General features: G+C 41.0%; 1 protein-coding gene across 2 annotated transcripts in view; it reads right to left on the bottom strand.

The window, feature by feature from the left end:
• Positions 1–1,327: 1,327 nt before the first annotated feature.
• Positions 1,328–22,068, bottom strand: part of wwp2 (WW domain containing E3 ubiquitin protein ligase 2) — a 67,914-nt gene continuing 47,173 nt past the window's right edge. The window contains exons 11-24 of one of the 2 annotated variants that reach the window (XM_034685722.1): positions 21,560–21,614; positions 19,254–19,335; positions 17,884–18,012; positions 16,385–16,463; positions 14,821–14,892; positions 14,561–14,649; positions 11,075–11,234; positions 6,831–6,964; positions 6,357–6,497; positions 6,125–6,245; positions 3,938–4,042; positions 3,727–3,823; positions 3,354–3,426; positions 1,328–1,469 (exon numbers count right to left, since the gene is read on the bottom strand). In XM_034685722.1, coding sequence (XP_034541613.1) covers positions 1,370–1,469; positions 3,354–3,426; positions 3,727–3,823; positions 3,938–4,042; positions 6,125–6,245; positions 6,357–6,497; positions 6,831–6,964; positions 11,075–11,234; positions 14,561–14,649; positions 14,821–14,892; positions 16,385–16,463; positions 17,884–18,012; positions 19,254–19,335; positions 21,560–21,614 — 1,437 coding nt within the window. In that variant the 3' untranslated portion in view covers positions 1,328–1,369. The remainder of the gene's footprint in view (positions 1,470–3,353; positions 3,427–3,726; positions 3,824–3,937; positions 4,043–6,124; positions 6,246–6,356; positions 6,498–6,830; positions 6,965–11,074; positions 11,235–14,560; positions 14,650–14,820; positions 14,893–16,384; positions 16,464–17,883; positions 18,013–19,253; positions 19,336–21,559; positions 21,615–22,068) is intronic. The other variant, XM_034685723.1, reaches the window with a different exon arrangement.

Genomic DNA, 22,068 nt, shown 5'->3' with positions numbered 1-22,068 from the left:
GCTCGTCCTGTTCAGACCACAGCCTTCATTTCTACATGCATGATTAGATGCCAATTTACTGCAATCAGCTGCACCAATTAACGATAGCAGGACAATTAAAGACAGATATTCTGAGTTTAATAAGGCACAGAGACTTGAAGTACTGTATTTTCAAATCGTACAGATCTCCAAACTGGATACCTTTAAAAACACCGAGCTTTAGAGCTGCATGGGGAAAGACTGCTTCTGGTATTGCTGCTCCCATGATGAGAAATAACTTTCTCTCTCTGATATCTTATGGTGTTTTTTTAAGAGGTAGTGTTTGAGCTATTTAAAGAAAGTATTTGTAATTGTTTTAAACATGGAAGCATTTAGAGGGTTTGGGTCTGCAAGTATGAATGTGTTGTTTATGTATCTATTTTTAACTGTTTATTTGTGTTTTGTTAATTGTATTAAATGTGTTGCTGCAGGGCTCCCTTGAAAAAGAGACCTCTGTCTCAGTGGCTCCTCCCCGCTAAAATAAAGGACACATAAATAAAGGAATGAATAAATAAATAAATGCAGTGGTGGTTATTCTTTGATTGTTCTGTCTCAGTGAAATCTTAAAATGATGGCCTTGTGTTGGTGTGGTGAACATAAAAACAAAGTGTTCAAGCTGCTGCCTCATGTGTACGTGTGACATGATTCTGCGTATGTGAAGAAGCACTGACTCAAAGCTGAAGATTGAAATCTCATTTATTTGAGTTATGTACAGGAGAAAAAAAGCTAAATTTCACAAGTAACATGAAAAATGAAAAATAAAATCACATCTGATCTCTCTGACCTCTGTCACAGAGGTGCAGCGCTTCATGATAACAATTCTCTGCCTCTTGAAATTAGACACACGCACACGCACAAACATGCACGCACACACACACTCTGCCTCTCATCCCCCCTCTCTCTCTTTTATCCGTCTTTCTCTCAGTCACTCTAAAAGGTTTAAAAACGTATTACTCTCTGGTAGATATGTTATACTGCATTTGCAGGGAAGCTGTGCTGTTGTCGTGACGTTTAAACTATCCTGTTGTTGGTGCGTCTTGAAGCAGTGAGTAAAGGTGTAAGTGTGCGGGGTGAGCCTCTCGTCAAATATAACTCTATGTGCCGTCCTTTCAAACTCAGACAGACATTCACACCATTTATATGCATATACACAATGGTGGTGGTGTACACAACCACACGCTCATACACACAAATAAGCACATGCTCGTCCTCCAACTTCATCACATGATTCTGTTCACAGACACAATCCTTCCCCGGGTGTGGGGCTGTAGATGATCAGCCGTGTGATAAACAAATGCAAAAAATCATATAAAGAAAACTATCCCATTTAATCGACTCTCCTCCTTTTGTTTCACTCCTGTCCGAATCCCTCGGTCTCCTCGATGGCAAACAGGAGCTTCTCTCTGAGCTGCTCCAGGCTTCTGTAGGGCGGCAGGTCCAGACGATTGAAGCTGCAGGGAGGGAGAGAGAGAGAGAGAGAGAGAGAGAGAGAGAGAGAGAGAGAGAGAGAGAGAGAGATACAGGCCACCATTAGTCATCTGTAAAAACACGATGTGGGAAACAACAGGTCGCTCAGCTGTGTGAGTTACTGTCTGAACACATCCAGGGCCACTGACAGTTATAATACCCTGGAGGTGAATCCCTCAGTCTGAACAGAGGAGCAGATTTGGTGATATTAGGCTGCTCTGTATAAGCTTTTCATACTCCTGATTCAAAGCAGATAGATTCAATCTGGACTCTGACGTCTCAGCCGTCTCACACACACAGCCGTTCTCATCCAGAGTGGCTCCTTAAGTCTACGACTTCTGTGCTCACACCAGGAGCTACAAACATTTCATCCATAAGTTACTCACGTCAGTTTGACTCTGAGATCATTTCACTTCACTTGCATCGGTTTAACACAACCCTTAGGTCCACTCTAGTCTCCATTCTTTAAGTGCCTCCCAAATACATTAAGGTGTTTTGGAGAAACATTAAGATAGAATTGAAGATGTCTGATCATTAAAAAGAGCAGCAGAGAGAGTTCAGATCTTTTAGAGTACACTGAGTATGTGTTCAGAGAGGGTGTGTCTCAGGAGATGTGGTGTGGTAATAGCTCTGGTTGTTATTTTAATCAAACACATTTCCTGTAAGTAAGCAGATATTCTCTGACATTTTGTTAATTATTCTTTTAAAAATTTAAAACAAGTCTGAGACTGAGAGAGAGCGCTTCAGAGAGGGAGCCTGTGTGTACGGACAGAGACGGTGAGACTAAATACAAATGTCATTACATCATCAGTCCTGATTTAATCTAGTTCACCAGAGGAGTGTTTGAACATCGCTGCAGAGTGGAGTCTCAGAGTGACACTGTCTCATACACAGCTGAGCACTGATGGCAGAACGAGCTCCTGTAAAAGTCCTGATTGTTCAAATAAATCAAATGTGAGTTTGCTCTGCAGAAAGAGCTTCATGGTGGTGTCACTGTATCTAAATATTACATCTGCAGCTTGCTCTATCAGGTCTGTCTGCAAGATAACAAGAAGCTACTTTTAAATACTTAATGTTTGTTTTGCAGAATGCAGCTCACGCACAGCCGAGTCTCTGCATCTGATTGATCTCAATCTAACACTGAGATACATGACAAGTACACAGTTTGTATAAATGCACAGTCTTTACTTTATTTCACACTTTATGTTTGTTTTCTTTGTGATTAGAAGTCTCTGATATCAGCCTCACTTCTCCTAACAGCACATCAGAGCAGGAGGAGCTTAACGCTGCAGCGGTGATAGGAGGAGTGAGGTTTGAGGCATCTGTTGACGCGAGTGTTAGAGACAAAAATGTCTCTAAAACTTAAATTGAACTGACTGATTTATGAAATAACGGATTAACAACTGTGAAACATTTGAGTTTAAACTCATTCTTGACCTTTAAACACAGAATGCATGGTTCCTACACATTTTAAAAACAGCAGAGTTTAAAGACTCCAGATTTCTTCAGACAATTTCTGTAAATAAGACAGAACTTTAGATAAAATCAAACTATGAACATGTTTACTATGTTCCTATTATGCTTTGTTTACTCTATTGATAAAGTAAATAAGGATGACCATCCACTGCCTAACAAAGGGTCTATAACACTGTTAGTAACACTTTTGTCTTCACACTCTGTTCTCTTTTTGTCTGTAGAGCTGAAAATAACAAAACAGCCTTTTCTGTAATTGTAAAAATGTAGAGTACAAAAAGAAAAGCCAACAATAAAGAGAACTTATACACTCTTTAGAGTTTTCAGTCACATCTTATGGTCTTTCTAAAGTCTTAAAGAAATTGACCACGTCAGCACACGAAGCAGCAGCTTACCATGTGTGGCTTCTTGGAAGCCAAGTCTCCTTCCCCACCTTGTCTATGCAGAACTTTTGGGGACCGTTACTTCCTGCAGGGTGAAAGAAAATATATAATTTCATCAAACAACAGCCTGAAAGCTTTTCATCATCATCATCACTGTCTCAGAAAAACATACATCCAATATGTTTGAACCCTAACCCTCCTTATTCAAACACAGTGACAGATCTTACCTGCAGGTACCCATTACATTAAGATATAATCATACGTTCATGGGAGGAGTCTCTGCTCTTTGTCCTGTGTTGTTTTGTGAATCATTAGAAACCCTTCATAGAGAGCAGTGTGAGCTCACAGTGATGGATGTGTGGACGACTCAATCAGTGTTTTGTACCTATGAGCTCAGCGAAGCCTCCGACAGGCAGCCGACACGTTCCCGTCACAAACTGCAGCAGACGGATTCTCTTCTCGTTGTCCATCTCCTTCACCACCTGCAGGAACATGACTCCATTATTCTCCGTGCACTGTCACACCTCTGCTCACACACACTGCAGCACACACACTTAAGACAACAAAACAGGTGTGTGTTCAGAGTGCGCCCGTACCTGCCAGAACCAGTGGATCTGTTTGCTGTTCTTGGTGTAATGTCTGTAGATGGTGTTCTTCTGCCAGTCGGACATATCGATCTCCTGCATCCCACACAGCATCAGCTGAAAAACACAAAACATGACAAAGTCCGGTGAGCTCAGGCTGGTGTTCTTGTCAAACATTTAAAAAAGTTGTTAGAGGGAGGAGGGATTGTCGACAGTTTTGGACCTGGTGTGCCTCACGTTGACTCATTTTCAGTTTCTGTCAGTACACAGCCTTTATTTCAGCCTTCAGTCTTATTTAACAGAAAGAAGTTCTGTCAGCTTATTGACACTGTGGCAAAAAACAAGACAGAAGAGGAGACGAAGAGGGCAGAGAAGGCAAAAGAGGATAAAAACACTAAGAGGTAGATGACAGAGAAGTGGATAAACTGGGGAGGACGTAACACTGAACAGAACACAGTAGGATCTGTGGCAGAGTTAGAGACCGATTAATGGAAACAAAACGTCAACAAACTTAGAATGTCAGGAGGAAGAAAATCTGCCATGCTCAGACGTGTTCATCTTCTCTCACTTCATCATTCATGAAACTCAAACTGTGTACCTGAATCCATCAGGACAAGGAAACATTTCTACACTTCAGTTAACCACGGAGAGAGGTGACTTCAGGTCGCTTTCACTCCTTCTGCTCAGCAGTCCAACTAGTCTCTGGTTGTTAGGAGAGCCTGACCAGAGAATAAAGCTCAACTCACTAAAGTTACTCTGACTGATGAACCTTAAGAGCTCTTTATGACAGCTACTTTTGTTTTATACGTCAGGATTTTTTTGTTTTTATTAGACAGGAGATCTAAAGAGAGACAGGAAATATGGAGGGTAGAAGGAGAAGATGGGCAAGAAGGACAAAGAGTCCAACCTGTGATGAGGACTGCTTCAATCTGCAAAGATGAAATGTTCAAACCAACCCAGAAACCTTGGTGTAGTCATAGACTCAGACCTCAATTTCAGCAGCCACATTAAGACAATTACAAAGTCAGCCTATTATCACTTTAAGAATAGATCAAGGATTAAAGGATTTATGTCTCAGCAGGATGCAGAAAAACTCCTCCATGCATTTATCTTTAGCAGACTAGACTACTGTAACGGGGTCTTTACAGGACTCCCTAAAAAGTCCATCAGACGACTGCAGCTCATACAGAATGCTGCTGCTCGAGTCCTAACAAGGACCAAAAAAGTAGATCACATCACTCCAGTTCTTAGATCTGTACACTGGCTTCCTGTCTGTCAGAGAATAGACTTTAAAATCCTGCTGATGGTTTATAAGCACAGAATGGTTTAGGTCCAAAATACTGCTGATCTGCTACTACTTTATGAACCACCTCGACCTCTGAGGTCATCAGGTACTGGTCTGCTTTCAGTCCCTAGACTCAGAATGAAACATGGTGAAGCAGCGTTTAGTCATTATGCATCACATATCTGGAACACACTCCCTGAAAGCTGTAGGTCTGCTCCAACTCTCACCTCTTTTAAATCAACGACTAACACTTTTATATTTGACACTGCCGTCCTATCTTAGATTATTTTAACTTGCTTTAAATGCAAATTTTAATTTTACTTTTAATATATTTGTAAATATCCTTTTCTTTTCTATGTTTTAATTGTGTTCTTTTATGCCTGTCTGAATATTTCCAATGCTTTTAATGTTTTAATGTAAAGCACATTGAGTTGCCCTCGTGTATGAAATGTGCTGTATAAATAAAGCTGCCTTGCCTTGCCTTGCCTATAACCTCAGTACGTTTTGACTGCAAAAGTAAACCAGCACCACACCAATTCTTTCTTGAATAGCTGAGGTGCTCCTTTGGCCTTCTCTTAGACAAAATGAAGCGAGTGTATGTTATATAAACTCAGAACAGAACTTCTTCCATTAGCACCAGAAAGACAGATGGACTATTTTTTTAAACCACCTGGATCAAAGTTTGCTCAATGTGAAAAGTTAAATACTTTGGATCAGGCAGAGCAAAGATCTCAGAAGGGATGTTTATTAAAAATGTATTTCTATTTTCTATCACTGCTGAGTTTGAAACATGACGGTGCCAGGAAGCCTTCATGTTTAAAACTAAGTGGATAAAACAGATGAGTAAGTGAGCTCAAACCCTTAACTCTTCACTGAATTTTAAAGCTCCTGTCTGCTCTCTCCTCCCTCCTTACCTCCAGCTCTTTTTCATCAAAGTAGCGGAGCCACTCCAGAGGAACCACTTCATTGAAGCCATCCAGGAAAGCTTTGGTCTGCTCCTCCACCCCACGGGTAAACCTCCAGTCTGTCAGCAGGCTGCACAGAGGAAGAGGAGTCGGTTTGTATGGTTTAGTCTCCCTCACTCACATCAGGTTTTATTTTTAAACTCTTCTACTCCGTCTGTTACCACTGCTCATATGAACGCACCTGATGTACTCCTCTTTGTTCTCCTCTGTGACCAGCTCGTTCTCTCCGTCGTCTTTCAGCTGGTGGGTGGAAACTTTCCCGAGGATCTCCATGTCCTGTGCAAAATACAGCTCCACGCCACACTCCTCCAGGTTGTTCTCCCTGAAGACAGAGAAACACAATCCACACTTGAGTCATTTAAAACAGAAGCAGCGCGTGCTTCAGAGTCTATTTCCATCAGCTTTCTTTTTCCACTTTGCTGTTAATGAAATTGAATAAGTTCCCAGGACGACCCCTGCACTGCTCTTTTTATTATCCTACATAAGCAACATGAAGCGGAGGAGTCATTTTCATGCTTTAAATGAACAGGCAGTAGAAAATCATTTATGTGTCTGTGCTTTCAAAATAGAGTCATAAAAGAGTTTCTGGTGAAATGTCCTTCTTTTTCTTCCTGACAGTACAAACAGATTCAGAGATGACCCCTCAGTTACTTACTTGACCCACATGATGGAGTTATAAAACTCAGGGTCTATCGACTCCAGGTCTTTCAGCGTGGGTTTCTTGTCAAGCATTCTCTTGTAGAACGGCAGCGTGAAGCCGGTGTCGATGAACTTCCCGTGGTACAGCGCCTGCAGGGAGGATTCGTTACATTACAAACCACAATAAGAAACCTGCTCTCCTTGTCATCACTACTTAAATCCACAAAGACACACAAAAACACAGCCTCAGTTCACCAAACATGATGATACGGCAGCTTTGAGTCCCTGGGTTTAACAAAGTGGGGCGGCGGCGAGAATTTTCCCCCTTGCTGTAATTCTGCAGGACTATAGTGTTATTGTATGGCCTTTAGTGGCATATGGTTCAAATTAGCTGAAGACAAACTGCACATACATTCCTCTCAGTGGCTCAGAGCTGGTGCTGATGATTCACTGGGGATTGTTTCATGCCCATTCAGGTGTTGGAAATGCTTTAGCAGCCAGTCACCTTTACAGGAAGCATGAATGGGCTTCTTATTCCTGGAGTCCTGGCAGCTCCATGCCTGCTTTTATATACAGGAAGTTATAAGGACAAAGCTATAATGTGATTTCAGTGTCATGAACGCTTGATATGTGCACTTTCCAGGACTTCAGCGGCAGAAAGTGACAAACATGTATTTCACTGCGTCTCAATTTGCTTTAAAATGCACTGCACTGGGAGTGAGAGTGTGATGGTCAAAAATTTAAGTCAGAAACAGCCTCAGGTGAAACACTGCAGGAGGCGGGCAGAACGGCAGGACGGGATTGGTTGGTTTCATCATTTTGCTCCTGATGGCAGGGATTGGTTGATGTTTTCCCAGGTTTACTCCGGCTGTAGATAAAGGCCTTTTTTCAAATAACACATTATGTATTGATTACCATCAGGACATAAAGATCATTTTAACCAGTATAACAAAAAGTGGATCTAAATCTGATTAACCAACCCCAGCTTTAATAAACTAAGATATCAGTCTCAAGAATCATCCTCAGACTGTAAGGTCTCACATACTTTTTGAAGAGTTAACGATTCACCTTTCCACTCTCCTAAATTAACCTCCCAACTACAGTTACCATGAACCAAGCACGCCCTGTCATTACCTAATGACACTCCGTTTCCTCATTGATCACTCACCTACAGCTACTCTTACAGACTCCAAATGTAGGATTTGAGATGACACAACTTACAATTTAAAGAACACATGTATTCTGTGTACACAAATAATGTGAGCACAGGATACTACATGGCAGTGTACTTAACGGGGTATCCAAACTGAGACAGGGCACACATTGTGACTGTTTCTGTGTGTAAAATATCCTTAAAAATGACATCTGTGAATTATTCAGGATGTCTGATCCTTCTCATCGTAAAGAAAGAAGTCACAGAATCACAGACAAAACCCTCGACTAACTGAGAGCACTTCACACACACATCAAGTCATAATGTCTCCATGGTGTGTGTGTGTGTGTGTGTGTGTGTGTGTGTGTGTGTGTGTGTGTGTGTGTGTGTGTGTGTGTGTATTCACAAAGAGGTAGAGTGAGTCTTCTCAGCCAGATGGAGCTGTTTAATGTTCAAAAACCCACAGAGGGCTCAGAGTAGTGATGAGCCAAGAACAACACAGACGCCCACTGACAGACTCAGTCACAGGCTGTTCTGTACTACTGTATCCTGACCGACCATGTGTCTGTCTCACAGCCAGGACACACACACACACACATGAAGGGAGGTTTACAGACGGGGAAGAGGATGTCAGTGGAAAATGAGGGGTAAAGACTGAAAGGGAAGAATGGTAAATGAAAGAGATTGAGATACAGAGACCGGCATCTTTATAAGGCCAGTCAGCAAAGTGCATTTTATGACTAAATATAGGTGGCTGCTGGCGGGTGTGGGCTGGGTGCGGCAGTGAGGTCATGGTGTGGGTGAGGGGTGGGGTGGCAGACAGAAGGAGGGGTGGAGGGTGTCGGTTTTGGGGCCCACAGCTTTCTGGAGGGGATCCCAGAAAGAGACGTTATAGTCCTTACCGTACATCATGTATGAACGGCCAGCACAGCGAGGGTTAAAGCCCGGAGGTACCAAAAATAACATCAGCTTTCTCTGCTGCTGTCACACCTATGTCCTGTCTCTACTGTCACTTTAAGGCCTAATGTCCCATAAATAACCACACAACACAGGAAAACGACTTAATACAGCTTGGCTCCACAAAACACACATTTTAAAAACACCTCATAAATACGTCCACACACACATGAACACAATGTTTCTGTCTCTGATCATTCTGAAGGGAAAAAAAGTCTGGATCCAGCTGCTGCCATCGCCCAGCAACGACTACACTTACCTGCACACAATAAGAAGACAGCGCCGTGATGGTTCATGGTGACATATCAAGTTAAATGTCTCTTTATGTAAAGGGACAGATCTTTAATTTACTGCTTCATGTTCCTAAAGAGTTTTCAAATATGTTTTCTAAAGATTCTTAGAGGGATGCATGTTTTTTATTTACCTTCCTTTGTGCCTACATTTACCACAATGCACTTGGCCACCAGCAGTACAGTCAGAGATTCTGGTGGACTATGCCAGGGGTTCCCTTTCATGACCCCCACAATATTGGTGCCAAAGACTTGTGACCCCATACTGTCCCTCCAAGTGATTAAATGTAGCTTCATACTTAATTTAGCTAGTCTGCAGAAAAGTAGCCGCCTACATGTGTCTGTGTTTCCTGTGCTGTTATGAATTAACCGCTACTACTGATGCTTTTGTTGATTACCTGTAAACTAACTCTAACTCTGACCTTAAGAGTCATCTAAAGAAAGGCAGAAAGCTAATGAAAGAAAATGTATTTGCAAAGTTTTATTTCTAAATGAATCATTTAAAATATATATATTTACAGTTATGACAATAAACCAAAATTTTAGATTACCTAAAAAAATAAATTTGCGACCTTGAGTAAGTATCTTTGGGAACCCTTGGACTTTAGCAGCTGATGAAGCTTAGAGTTAACTAGCTAACACACATAAAAAGCTAAAAACAGAGATCTGAGGACTGAGACTGTTTCCTATTCCAACAAACTTTTAATGTGCCACTGTGCTGCTGCTGTTGTTTTGTTTGATTGATTCGTTTGTGATGTAATGTTTCTAAGATTTTTTTCTCCTGTTGTTATACATTTAATTTCAACTATTGATATCATCATGATTATCATTCTAATTATTATTATTATCATCATCATGATCATTATTGCTATTATTTTTCAAATGATTATTCTAATTATTATTATTCTTATTCTTATTCTTATTCTTCTTATTCTTATTCTTATTATTAATTTATTTACTTTAACTTTTATAATTTTCAGCCCTGATGGACAATGACTGATGTGGCATCACTTGGGATTTTTTTTAATGGAGATATCAAATGAGACGTCAAAGAATTTGAGCACCATTTTTGCATAAAAGGTATTATTAAAATCTGATTCTCCATGATCAGATCCAGCTGTTGGTCTCTTTAATGAAAGCAACTGAAACATAGGATAGGTTAAGGCCAGGCTGCAGCACATCATCTCCTCTGCAGTGAGGCTGGTTGGCTGCATCTCTCAATCTCCAAAATGTGGAGGTAAGATTGTGTCAGAAACCTCCAACTCTGAATAAAAATGATTGAGACTTTTCCCTCTCAAAGAAGCTCTGGTCTCTAATCACTAGATATGTAGCTGATGGAAAGAACAGGTACTGTTTCTGCACCACAACATTCAGTCAAATCTCTGGAAGCAATGTTTGATTGAAACAGGTCAAAGAGAATTTTATGTAGTGACTAGAAAAGTGAGAAAACACTTCTCAGTAATAGGTAAATCAGTTTTGATTTGACTGAATGCATTAGCAGTTTAGATTGGCTGCTCAGCACTTGTCAGCAGCCTTCATCAGATTAAATGAAGCCTAAAGGAGAGTTAAGTGGACACTTAACAGCTGCTCTGACAGACCGTGTTACAGCTGGCATCCTCTGAGGCAAAGTTTCACACTTTCTTAATGAAACTTTGTCAGATTTGGATAAAAAAAAGAAGCCAGTCTTCTGTTTTTACAGGTTGCTCATAAAAAAGTGAGTTTTCTCATTCAACTTCACCAAAGTATACGATCAAAACTTACGAGAAAGAATAACATAAGAATACAAAGTTCAGTTCAGTTTCTAAAGTGGGTCAGATCCACAGTGTGATTTTAACAAAGCTGTCTCTAAGTCAATCTCACCATGGCGATGAAGCGTCCGATGAAGCGGAAGTACGTGAGGTGGTCGGGGTTGATGGAGGAGGCGGGGTTGATCTGCAGGCAGTAGTTGTTTTTGCCGGCGTATTCGAACAGACAGTACATGGGGTTCAGCACCTCGTGGGACAGCAGGAAGAACCACTCCCTGCAGGACGACAGAGCATGTCAATACAGGAGACAAAGACCTGATGCTGAGAGGCTGAGTGATGACCAGGATTCAATCCATGCATTTAATCATTTGGCTTTTCAAAGTAAGAGCATGCTGTTGGATTAGTAATTTTAATCATAGAGGATGTTACTTTGAGCAGAGACAGGGTGATAAGATGACAAATAAACACATTGTGTATTTTAAAAACAAGAACTGAAGAACAGAGGTGACAAAACCTTAAAACATGAAGTACAGACAAAACAATAATCACATGATCAGACAGCACAGCAGCTTATAGACGCTTTAAAAACACTTCAACCAAATCATTCTACACAACATCTACATGTTTGGATATAATGTAAGGTGAGCGTAAGAGGGACAGGTGAGCAGATTCAGGTACCTCTGACTAACGCTGGTTTCCCTCTGCTAAACTACCTTAGTACTACCTTGTTGCTCAGAGTTCTATAAATGTTGAAGAGGTTAAAGAGGTTGTGATTTTACTTAATTTGCACTAAATTAAGCACTTAAAAAATGCTTTTCATGCTTTTATAGAGTTAATTTTGTTTATGTTTTAGTTTTATTTGTCTGTTTGTTTCCTGTCTTACTTTTTCAATCTACTCCCCCGCTTCTCTTCAAAGCTCACATACCAAGCTTCTGATACCAATAACAACAAGATTTTAATGTTTAGCACCAATAAATAGGAAAAAAAAAATTCTTTATTCCTTAGAATCTTATTAATCTTTCCACTTTCCACTCCTAATATTTGGAATACATCTGAAGATATTCACTAACCTTCATACCTTCAACCTTCCCACAGAAACATTTACCACCACAAGACACACTGTTAATTTATTTATTTTTATACATGTGATAAATAACTTATTTATTTATTTATTATTAATATATGTTTATATATATATATATAATTATCTATTGATTTAATTAATTTTACACATGTGTATATATATATTATTATCTATCTTTTTATTTATTTTTATACATGTTTACATATATATATTATCTATTTATTTATTTTTATACATGTATATACATATATATGTATATATATGTGTATATATATATATATATATAAACAAATATATATATATATATTATTATTATTATCTATTTATTTATTTTTTGTATTTAATATAAACCCCTTGAAATTAATAATTAGGAAACTATCATTCAGCCTTATGTTTCATTATCATTATTGATAATATATTTATTTACTGTCTTCTTATTATTTCTCTCCCTCTTTCATAGTTTACTTTTTAGAGGTTATTTCTGCTATATCTTTTTTATAAACATCAACTGTTTTTCTTTGGGGTCGTTGTTGTTGTTTTTGTTGTTGTTTTTGTTTTGGCCGTGGTGTTAGGGCCATAGAGTAATTTGAGTGTATGTGCCTTTAATTGTTATGCTCCAGGTAATTGGTGCTGCTAAATGGGAGTAACTGAGCATGTGCGATGCAATGTGTGATTTCTTCTGATCAAGACGAGGAGCAACATATTTTCTAACCGTAGCTTTGTTTGGTTTTGTATAGCTTTGTTGCTTTTATGGAAATATAAGTTAATAGCGACTAGAGAAGTGAATTTTGTTTGTTGATATTTTTAAAAGATTCTCAGTTTGTTTAATTTTATACGGCAACAATTTCATTTTTGATTAAACTTGTTTTACAACGCACGAGTCAGAAACATCACGTCCTGCAGAAGTGGCAAAGAAGGTTTTTTGCTAAAAGTTGCCACTACACTTGGTTTTCCTTTTATTATTATCACTTCTTAGTTTGTCTTTTTTTTATTTTTAATGTTGTCCATATTTGTGCCCTTTTCTTGTAAAGCACATTTCTTATATAATAAAAATAAATACATAAATAAATAATGCTTTTCATGACTTGTTACGATGTCAGAAATCTAAACTAATCCAGACCAGACAGCGACTAATCATTGCTGCGAGGGATTCACCATGTGGATGTTTTTGAGATGGTTACAGCTGCTTCATATTTCTTTAATACATCTTTCTTGCGATGATGACTTTCCGGTGAATTTAAAAATGCATGAGTTAAAACTTGAGCTCTTTTTTTTCTCCTCTCTGAATACTTGCAGCGCATGTTTTGCAAGTTGCAGTCGAGTTAACGTCGTCTGAAACAACAAAAACACACACGGGTTGACGCCATTTTTACTCCCTCATCAGCTTGAAGTGGCCGCACTTCTTCTTCTTCTCTGTGATTAATGGCAGCTTGCACCTACTGCATCATAATGTGTAGGTTTGTTCATGAGTAAACGAAAACAGCTTTTATTGGTTGTTTGATTTTAAACTGCATTCATGGTAAAATTGCCATTATCGGCTGATAGTGTTTTGGATGTGTTTATTGTAAACGTAAATGTGTAACTTGTCTTATTTATCCCTAGCTACAGCTTAGTATCTTATGAAGAGAACTGATACACATGATCAAATCAGTCAGAACTTCTGATGTTAGTTTATATCTGTCTGCCATGCTTCTTCACACATCAGTCTAGTCTGTTACGTGGATTTCTTGAATAAAGAAGAGTTTTTGCTTTAAACAGATCTTTAAGACTTCACAGTAAATCAACACATGTACACACAAACCCAAATGGACACATAGTTAACATGAAGACGACACATATAACATGAGGGATAAATACACCAGGAAGAGTAAATCAGACAGACTGTGGAAGGATGTATGTTAGACAGAATGAGGGCCCACCACCAGCTGCAGAACCAGAACCAAGCTCCCAAGGCCCCCTGCCTCCCCCCTCAGGGATTATGGGAGGAGGGGTGTATGAGCTGAGTGACGGACGGACTGACGCAGACACCTCCCAACATCCCGTCCGTGGTTCTACCCTGTGGTAGAACAGCATGATGTCACCTACCATAGGGTAAAACCACTGACGTGACACCGGAGACAGAGACACAATGCAAAACCAAACAGAAAAATGGGAACACCGCCAACAGAAAAATAACCACAGATACAGAGAGGACGGCAGACGCAGGGTGGGTGTGATGGATGGGTGGAGGTAGGGAGGAAAGGAAGAGGGCAGGTGATTTCAGGGGGCAACATGGACAGGTACATTGCAGGATTAACAGTGAGATCTCACACACACACACAAACACACACAGGCGCACACACACACACACGCAAACCAGTTCACACTCAACAATCAGGGTTTACAAAAAGTAACAAAACACCACCACCGTCACCAACATTACAAACAACAAACAATAATGGGGTTAAAAGAGTCTCCTCCGAAATAAACTTTAATAACAAACAGAGGGAAGAGGAGCGAAGTCCGTGATGCTCTCACCTGGCGATCCCGCCGTAGTCCAACCCCTCCTCTCCTCTCATGATGATGTAGAGTCTGCGGCGAAGGTCGTATGGCTTCACATTCATGATCTGATGAACACACACACATCATGTATATGAAATATAGCATCTTATTATTTATAATACTCACTGAGTTTTAATATTTCACAATGAAACAAATGTTATTGTGAGGATTTGTTTGGTGCACTGGACAGATTGTGTAAGTGTGTAGAACCGGTGTGTGCTTTGTGCGTCTCTCACCTGTTGGAATGAGTCTTCAAACAGCGTCTGCCTGGACACAGAGATTTTGACATGGCTGGGCAGGGCGTTGGACTAGAAAGAGGAAGAATGGAAACAAATCAAGAGGTGGAATTTAATGTAGTTTACTGACTTTAAGAAGTTACTTTAAATGCAGAAAAATAAACATTTAACAGGTTTGAATCAGACTCTGCAGAACATAAGTCAGCTTGTCGTAACTAATCTCTTTTTTTGCATGCTGTATTTATCTGACTGAATGAAATGCAATTTATCATGATTATAGAGAACCCTTCTTTAATCCAATCCAATCCACTTTATTTATACAGCACATTTAAAAAAACAATCAAGTTTAGCAAAGTGCTGCACAGTGAGGTAAAACAAGTTAAAACACACAGAACATAAAACGCTGTCAGAGAATCAAATAACATTATCATAATAAAACACGTTAAACACTTAAAAAATAGTTTAAAAAAACACAAAAATAAAAACTAAAATAGAAACGGGGGGGGCCCTCATTCCACAGTTTGGGGGCCACTGCCGAGAAGGCACGTCCACCCCTGGTTTTCAGCCTGGTCTTAGGGACCACAAGAAGCTGCTGACCAGTAGACCTCAAAGACCTTGTGGGAGTGTAACTTTTCAGGAGGTCAGAAATCTACTGTGGAGCTACTCCATTTAAAGGTTTAAAAACAAACATTAAAATCTTAAATCCTAAAATGAACAGGGAGCCAGTGGAGGGAGGCGAGGATGGGGATGATGTGCTCTCTCTCTAGCGTTTTAGACTAACTGTAGACGTGACAGGGATGCCTGGTTTACACCTTCCTGTCTGTCACTGTAAGCAAACTAATGTTGTCCTCAAATCTTAAACTAGATCTGATGAAACATTACAATCCTGACTGTACTGCAATTATGCGTACAGACAGCTAGATGTTTGGGGTCTTAATTCTCTGAGCTTTTGCAAGACATTTCTGTCTTCACGGCGATACAGCGGAGAGGTATCATTTAGCATTTTCAGGAAAAATGCTAAGAGATATGAGTCCATGTTTAAAGCTGCTGGTACTTTTTATTTCTGTGTATGACTTGTGACACAGAGAAATGACTGTACTGTTGTATGAAGGTGCTGTGAGGTAATCTAAGAGACTTTATTTGTCAGACAGTTGGACACATGAAGAGAAAACTAGTAACATGGTAAGACACTGCTATAAGGGTTTACTCTGTTTATCTGTGCTGTGTTTCACTTTGTGAGTTTGATCACTGACTGATTCACAAAGTGAGAACAGCTGCTTTATTGCATGTTATGACTAATAATATATGTTGACCTGCACAAATCTGCTCGTATCTGTTAGATTAAAGTCTCACGATTCATGCTCAGACTGAAGTTTAAGAGCACAAATACAACTTGAATCTTATTCTAACAAAGTGTTAACCCAAACCAGAATGAAAGAGGATTCAATTCTAAGTGTTTTGAGCTTTTACACACCAAAAAATGCACCTGTAAGCTAAGGAAAAGATGGTTTTTGTAGAGAAAGAAAGAGTAACGCTAGAGCTCCTGACGCCAGCTTACACTTACATGGCACAGGAAACGGAACTGGTGGTATTTCCACCTGAAGCTGCGGTCATAAGCTCCGGGTGAACCGCCCTGCCGTGACCTGCACAGAACAAAGGGAGAGAGAGAAGAGGAACTCTTAAATGATGATTCCTGACAAACACAGAGTCAACAAACAAACAAACAAACAAACAAACAGGAAGGCGCGTCTTCTCTCAGAGGAGCTGACGTTCACAGACTTTGAAAGTCAGGAGTCGCTCAAACTTAGTCTGTCTGCATCTCTGAGCCTGAGGTGAGACCCAGCCTGCAGCTGTGTTAGTATAAGCTCTACTAACACACACACACACACACACACTCGGGATATGTGCCTTGTCAGCAGTGGAGAGGCTAATACACGGAGAGAAAGAAAGACAGATAATGGAGGAGAGGAGGGAAAAAGAGAAGAAAAAGGAGGCCTGTAATGTGTCGACTTTGTGCTCTCTGGGCTGCCAGGCACATCTTGGTTGGGGTTAGGAAATGGAGACCGCAGCAGCAGAGCGCCGGCCACGGACACACACACGCACACATATACACACTCGCACTCCTGCAGGCTTTAGTGTAAAAGCAGTGAAGAGTCCTGGTGCCCTCACGACATGTTCAAATATCAGCATGACAAGCAGCCTGCAGATGCACTTGAACACATCTAAACATAAAGTACACATAAGCAAACACACACAAAGAGAACATGCAAACACAAACACACAGAGGCACGAACACTGGCAACCACACACACACACACACTAACACACAAGCTTGTGCAGTCTGCAGTGGGTTTGCTGTTGCTCATCTGCACATTCTCCTGACTTTAGCGGTGAGATTTGAGACTGTTTCAAGGCAAAGCAAACATCCACAGGCTGGGGGGAAGAGGTGTATGTGTGTGTGTGTGTGTGTGTGTGTGTGTGTGTGTGTGTGTGTGTGTGTGTGTGTGTTACTTAAAATTAAACATGTTTTCAAAGTTTTGGACAAGAACTGCAAACTTTAGTATAAATGAGAAGCTGTCCACTATCAAGTTAACGGCTCAGGTTAATAAAATGGATTTATGGTTTTGAGGTTTTTTGTTTGTTTTTCAAGAAGAAAAAAATGTAAATTCTCTGAATTGAGCTTCTTAAAAGCAAATATTTTCTTGTTCCTGTCCTCTTCCATGAGAAGAAAGTCAGTATCTGTTGGTCGTGAATGAAATGAGGAAAAAGAGGTAGTAACTTTTGGACTATCTGAAAATAATAATCCACATTTGTAACAATTTCCTGACCCTGTATTGATCAAATAACAACATTGATAATGATTCATTAATCAGATGAATTATTAGTAATGTAAATAAGTGTTGGCTGCAGCCCTGTTTGTGAAGCTTCAGTTGGTTCGTCTTCCTTTCAAACAGGCAAAGAGATGAAATGTGACTGAATAAAGATGCATTAAAGAAGGATGATGGAGTCAAATCAAGATACAGCTTTGACCTATTTCATGATCTGAGCTGAGAGAATATTTACCCTGACTCAAACCCGGGTCGGGGGTCTTTAAAGGTGGTGGTGCGCGAGTTGTGGTCCACAAAATATCTGACTCCCTCGGCGGTGTACTTCATCTCCCAGCCTGGGGGCAGGGGGTGCTCCTTGATCATCCTGCAACAGGGAGAGGGCAGTGAGCACGGTCCCAGCCGGAGCAGCCCCATCCTTGGGATCAAACTAACACACCTCCCTGCCAGCCTGTGGCTCTAAAGCCCCGGACTCTAAAAAAAAACTCACAGCTGTGGTGTTTGACTCCTCTGAGCCGGTTCATTTAGACTGGTCGCTCTACCAGACAGTAAAGCTTCACTACAGCAGGAGAGGCCTTTAGACAAATGGACTTTATTACAAGAGCGAGTGACTCAGAGGGCATTTCTAATGTGGCCAAATGTGACTCTCTGTTCCACCCCAGCTGTAGTTTGTTCTTCTCATGTTTTCTCATCATGAAATAAAGAGCAAGTTGTCTGGAAAAATAACTCAGACTTCTTTGACAAACCGGGAAGTTCATGAACAACACTGTTTGCTGTTTAGACGAGACGTTCAGGACTCTCAGACTCTCCAAACTACCTGTGACGGGAACTTACAACTATGTTCTCAAGATGTGTTTTCAATTAACTTCAACTGATGTGAGTCTGTGCTGATCTTATCTGTTCTTTCAAACAACTGTCTTTCTTTGGAAATAGAGTATAAATTTATATATTTGTTTTGAACTCAGTAGTTTAGAGGAGTCTGAGGATTCTGAAAACTCTCAGCAGCAGTAATCGTTGTAAACAAAGCTCCCGGCGCTGTCAAAGGTTGATTTAATGAGCATCAGACATCTCCAGCTTGATCTTTAGTGGAGCAGACGATGAATCAGTCAGTAAAAGGGGACTGAAGATCCAAGTCTGGGATGTGTGAAATGCTCAGAGGCAAAGAGGTTCAATCAGGATGAATGAGGTGAGAGGAAATAATAAATTAAAGAGTTGAAGAAGGGTTAGAGAAATAAAGAGTGATTCCAGGAAAATGAAAGTTTCTAAATTCATCATTTATCACTAAGAGCTGCAGAGGAGGCGGGAGGCTGCACTTAGAAGGCTGGGGGGAAAACAACATGCAAAACAAAGTCTGAGGATTCACTTTCACTGCTTTGGTTTAGAAAATGTTTCTGCTTTGGAAAAACATCTTTTTGATTTCAGTGATCTTCCAGCACATCCCTGATCAGAGGGAGACTCCTGAGACAGCATTCGAAGGAGTCTGTCGTCACACTGAACCTCCACTACAAGCAAACACCCAAAGCGCCATGCAAACACACACACACAGTTACACACAAACACCCCCGCACACACGCACACTTTAGGGATTTCTCTTATGCAGAATCTCACCCTTGGGTCCGAGGATCATCCCACTGTGTCGTTCGTGTGTTGTGGTTGACAAAGTACACTCTGCCATTGTCCTGACGCTTCTCTGTGGAAACAAGAAGAGCAGGGGATGATGAGGAGAAGCTTTTACACTGACAACAAACAGCAGAAATCCACTTTTGTTTCATTTTGAAGACAGACTAAGATACTCCTTTTTTTTAAGTGATGTTTTTGGCTTTATGGACAGAACTGTTGAAGAGAGACAGGAAACGCAGGGAGTGGAGATTTGGTGAGGACATGCAGTAAATGGTCGGGGCTGGTCGAACCTGCGACTTCTGCAACGAGGGCTGTAGCCTCTGTGTGTGGGGTGCTTAGACCGCTGTGCCAACAGCACCCCAAGATTCTCACGTTTGAGAGGACTGCAGTGGCTTCTCGAACTCCCCAGGCTAAGCCTACTTTATTAGAGTTTGTGTGTTCTTATTGTGGCTTTATACGGGACCTGATAAACAAAATTTCGTTCCATCTCATGCGACAGCTTGCGTTGGTATGACAATAAAAAACCTTGAATCCTTGAATCCTTGAATTGTGATGTGTGATGCTGTTCTTTATGAGCTGCAGACGGGGCTAAAGATTTTGTAAACTACAGAGTCAGGGTTTGAAATTTTGGAAAAAACTATGAGATGACGCCATTCAAAAATCACACCATGCACTGATTTCTGCATCTAAAAAAAGTCTTTCTATTGCATGCAGAAGAAAACACACAAGTCTTCATGTCTATAATAAACCCCTAGATATCGGGTAGACTCCAATAATTAGTCTGGGGTCGGAGGGACCTCACTCTCTCGCTCTCTCTCTCTCTCTCTCTCTCTCTCTCTCTCTATCCCTCTCTCTCTCTTTTTCTTTATGTTGGCCCAAGGACAAAAAAATATCTCACCACCAGGAGAGAAAACCAGTAAGAGTGTGTGATATTTCACTGTGGCCTGATCTGAATACCTCACCAGGGTAAACCGAAGTGTTTGTGAGAGTGTGAGAGTGTTTAAAAATCAAAGGGACTGTTGGGAGCTAAATATTAATCACGGGGCCAGGGTTTTATATTAAAATAAAAGAAGGAAACAACCTGAATCGGCTTCATGGCACCTCAAACCATAATTAGAATTTTAATGAAGTGTGTGAAAATGTATCCAGTGTGTGTGAGTATGTGTGTATGGCAGAGCACTGGTCTCATGCAAGAGTAGCTGGTGCCCCTTTCTCCCACTCCTCCTCCTCCTCCTCCTCCTCCTCTCCCCGTGGCTCAGACATCTTTTTCTCATTAACAGGAGTGTGTGGACGGCCCAGAAACAGTAGTGCTCACATTGCAACTCTTAATGGCGTTCTCTCCGACCCTCTCCACCCCCCACTATAAAATCCACTTCAACCCCCTCACTTTGCCTTTCTCTATCTCCTGCCACCGTCTCTTTTCCTCCTCCTGCATCTTCCCCTCTTTTGTCCCGTCCTTCTCTTTTTGACTCTTAGTTATAAAAAAAAAAAAAGGAAAAGCGAAGGAAGCGACCGCAGATGAAAAAAGAGCGCCAGAGAAGCGAACCCGAGCCAGTGATATAATTGAGGTTTTTTGGTCTTGAGGTACCGCAGCATGTTGAAAAGGCATCATGGGCAGAGGGAGTTTTTTGGAGGCTGTGATGAAGTCTGTGAAAATGTTGAAGGGACGGATCCTGCCAGCACTGCTCCTTTATGAATGAATGAATAAATGTGTGTGACATGACTTTGTGTAGATCCGATTACATCGCTCAGTTGAGAAAACCCTAGATGATGAAGAGCCCCATCAATAAAAATCTGGCCTCTGTAATTTGTGGACTTCAGAGTAAAAGGAGTTCAAAAAATGATGGATTGGTATAATGAGCAAAATTAAAACCAAGAGGAGACATAAATCAATCCAATAAAATCTGAGCAGCGAGGAAGAGACTCGATGAAGTAACAATGAGCCGCAGAAGAAAGAGTTTCTGCTGCTGTCGACACTGAACGTCTTTAAAAGTGTGCTCAGAGGAAAGACAACGCTGCCTCACCTCAACACGGCCTGCAGGAGTCAAAAGCACACTTTCATTTTGAGTGAAACTGACTGAATCGAGTACCCCTGGTTTATATCTTGACCAGCTGTACGGCCTTAGTGTTGGAGTCTTGACCTGAGAGTCCATTTACTGATCTGACCCACTTCAACACCTCTAGCAGGTACAGGTAACTATCACAGGCCAAACCTTGAAATCATTGATAAACCATCAGTGGCCCTCCCTGAGAGTATCTCAGGTGTATGTTCAGAGTGTGTCAGGCAAACTTACCCCATCCAGGAGGCAGCGGGCCCAAAGGATCATTTTCCACCGGTGCTCCAGACGGCTGAGGGAGAGAGAGAAAGACAAAAAAAAAAATCCAGTTAGGACACCTTTGGGTCTCTCTCCTCTCTGCACAGCTTCTGAGTGTTCGTCCTTGAGCTGCACGGCGTGAATCTCCGTCCGCTCCGTTTCTCACCGTTCACTGAAGAAGATGAGGAGAGCTGTGCGAAAAAATCCCCAAAACTCAGACAGGAGAGAAGAAAGGCTAAAAAAAACTAACAAGTTAAAGATGTCGCAAATTTAGACGGCCAGGTCTCTGCGTGACCTCGTTATCTCGCTGCAACAACCTGTGGGTAAGGCAGGCAGGCTGAAGAGTGCATGGATGTGTGTGTAAGGCAGAAGGGGGTGGGGGTGGCTCCTCACTGCAGCGACGGTGAGGGGCGACTGAGGGAGCTGGTCGGCTGGTGGCTCGTATGCCTTCCAAAAACTACACGCTCAGTAGGAGGATAAAACAACAA

The sequence above is a fragment of the Notolabrus celidotus genome, chromosome 6 (assembly GCF_009762535.1).
Source record: "Notolabrus celidotus isolate fNotCel1 chromosome 6, fNotCel1.pri, whole genome shotgun sequence".
Taxonomy (NCBI): domain Eukaryota; kingdom Metazoa; phylum Chordata; class Actinopteri; order Labriformes; family Labridae; genus Notolabrus; species Notolabrus celidotus.
This window is presented reverse-complemented; position numbering and strand designations above follow the sequence as displayed.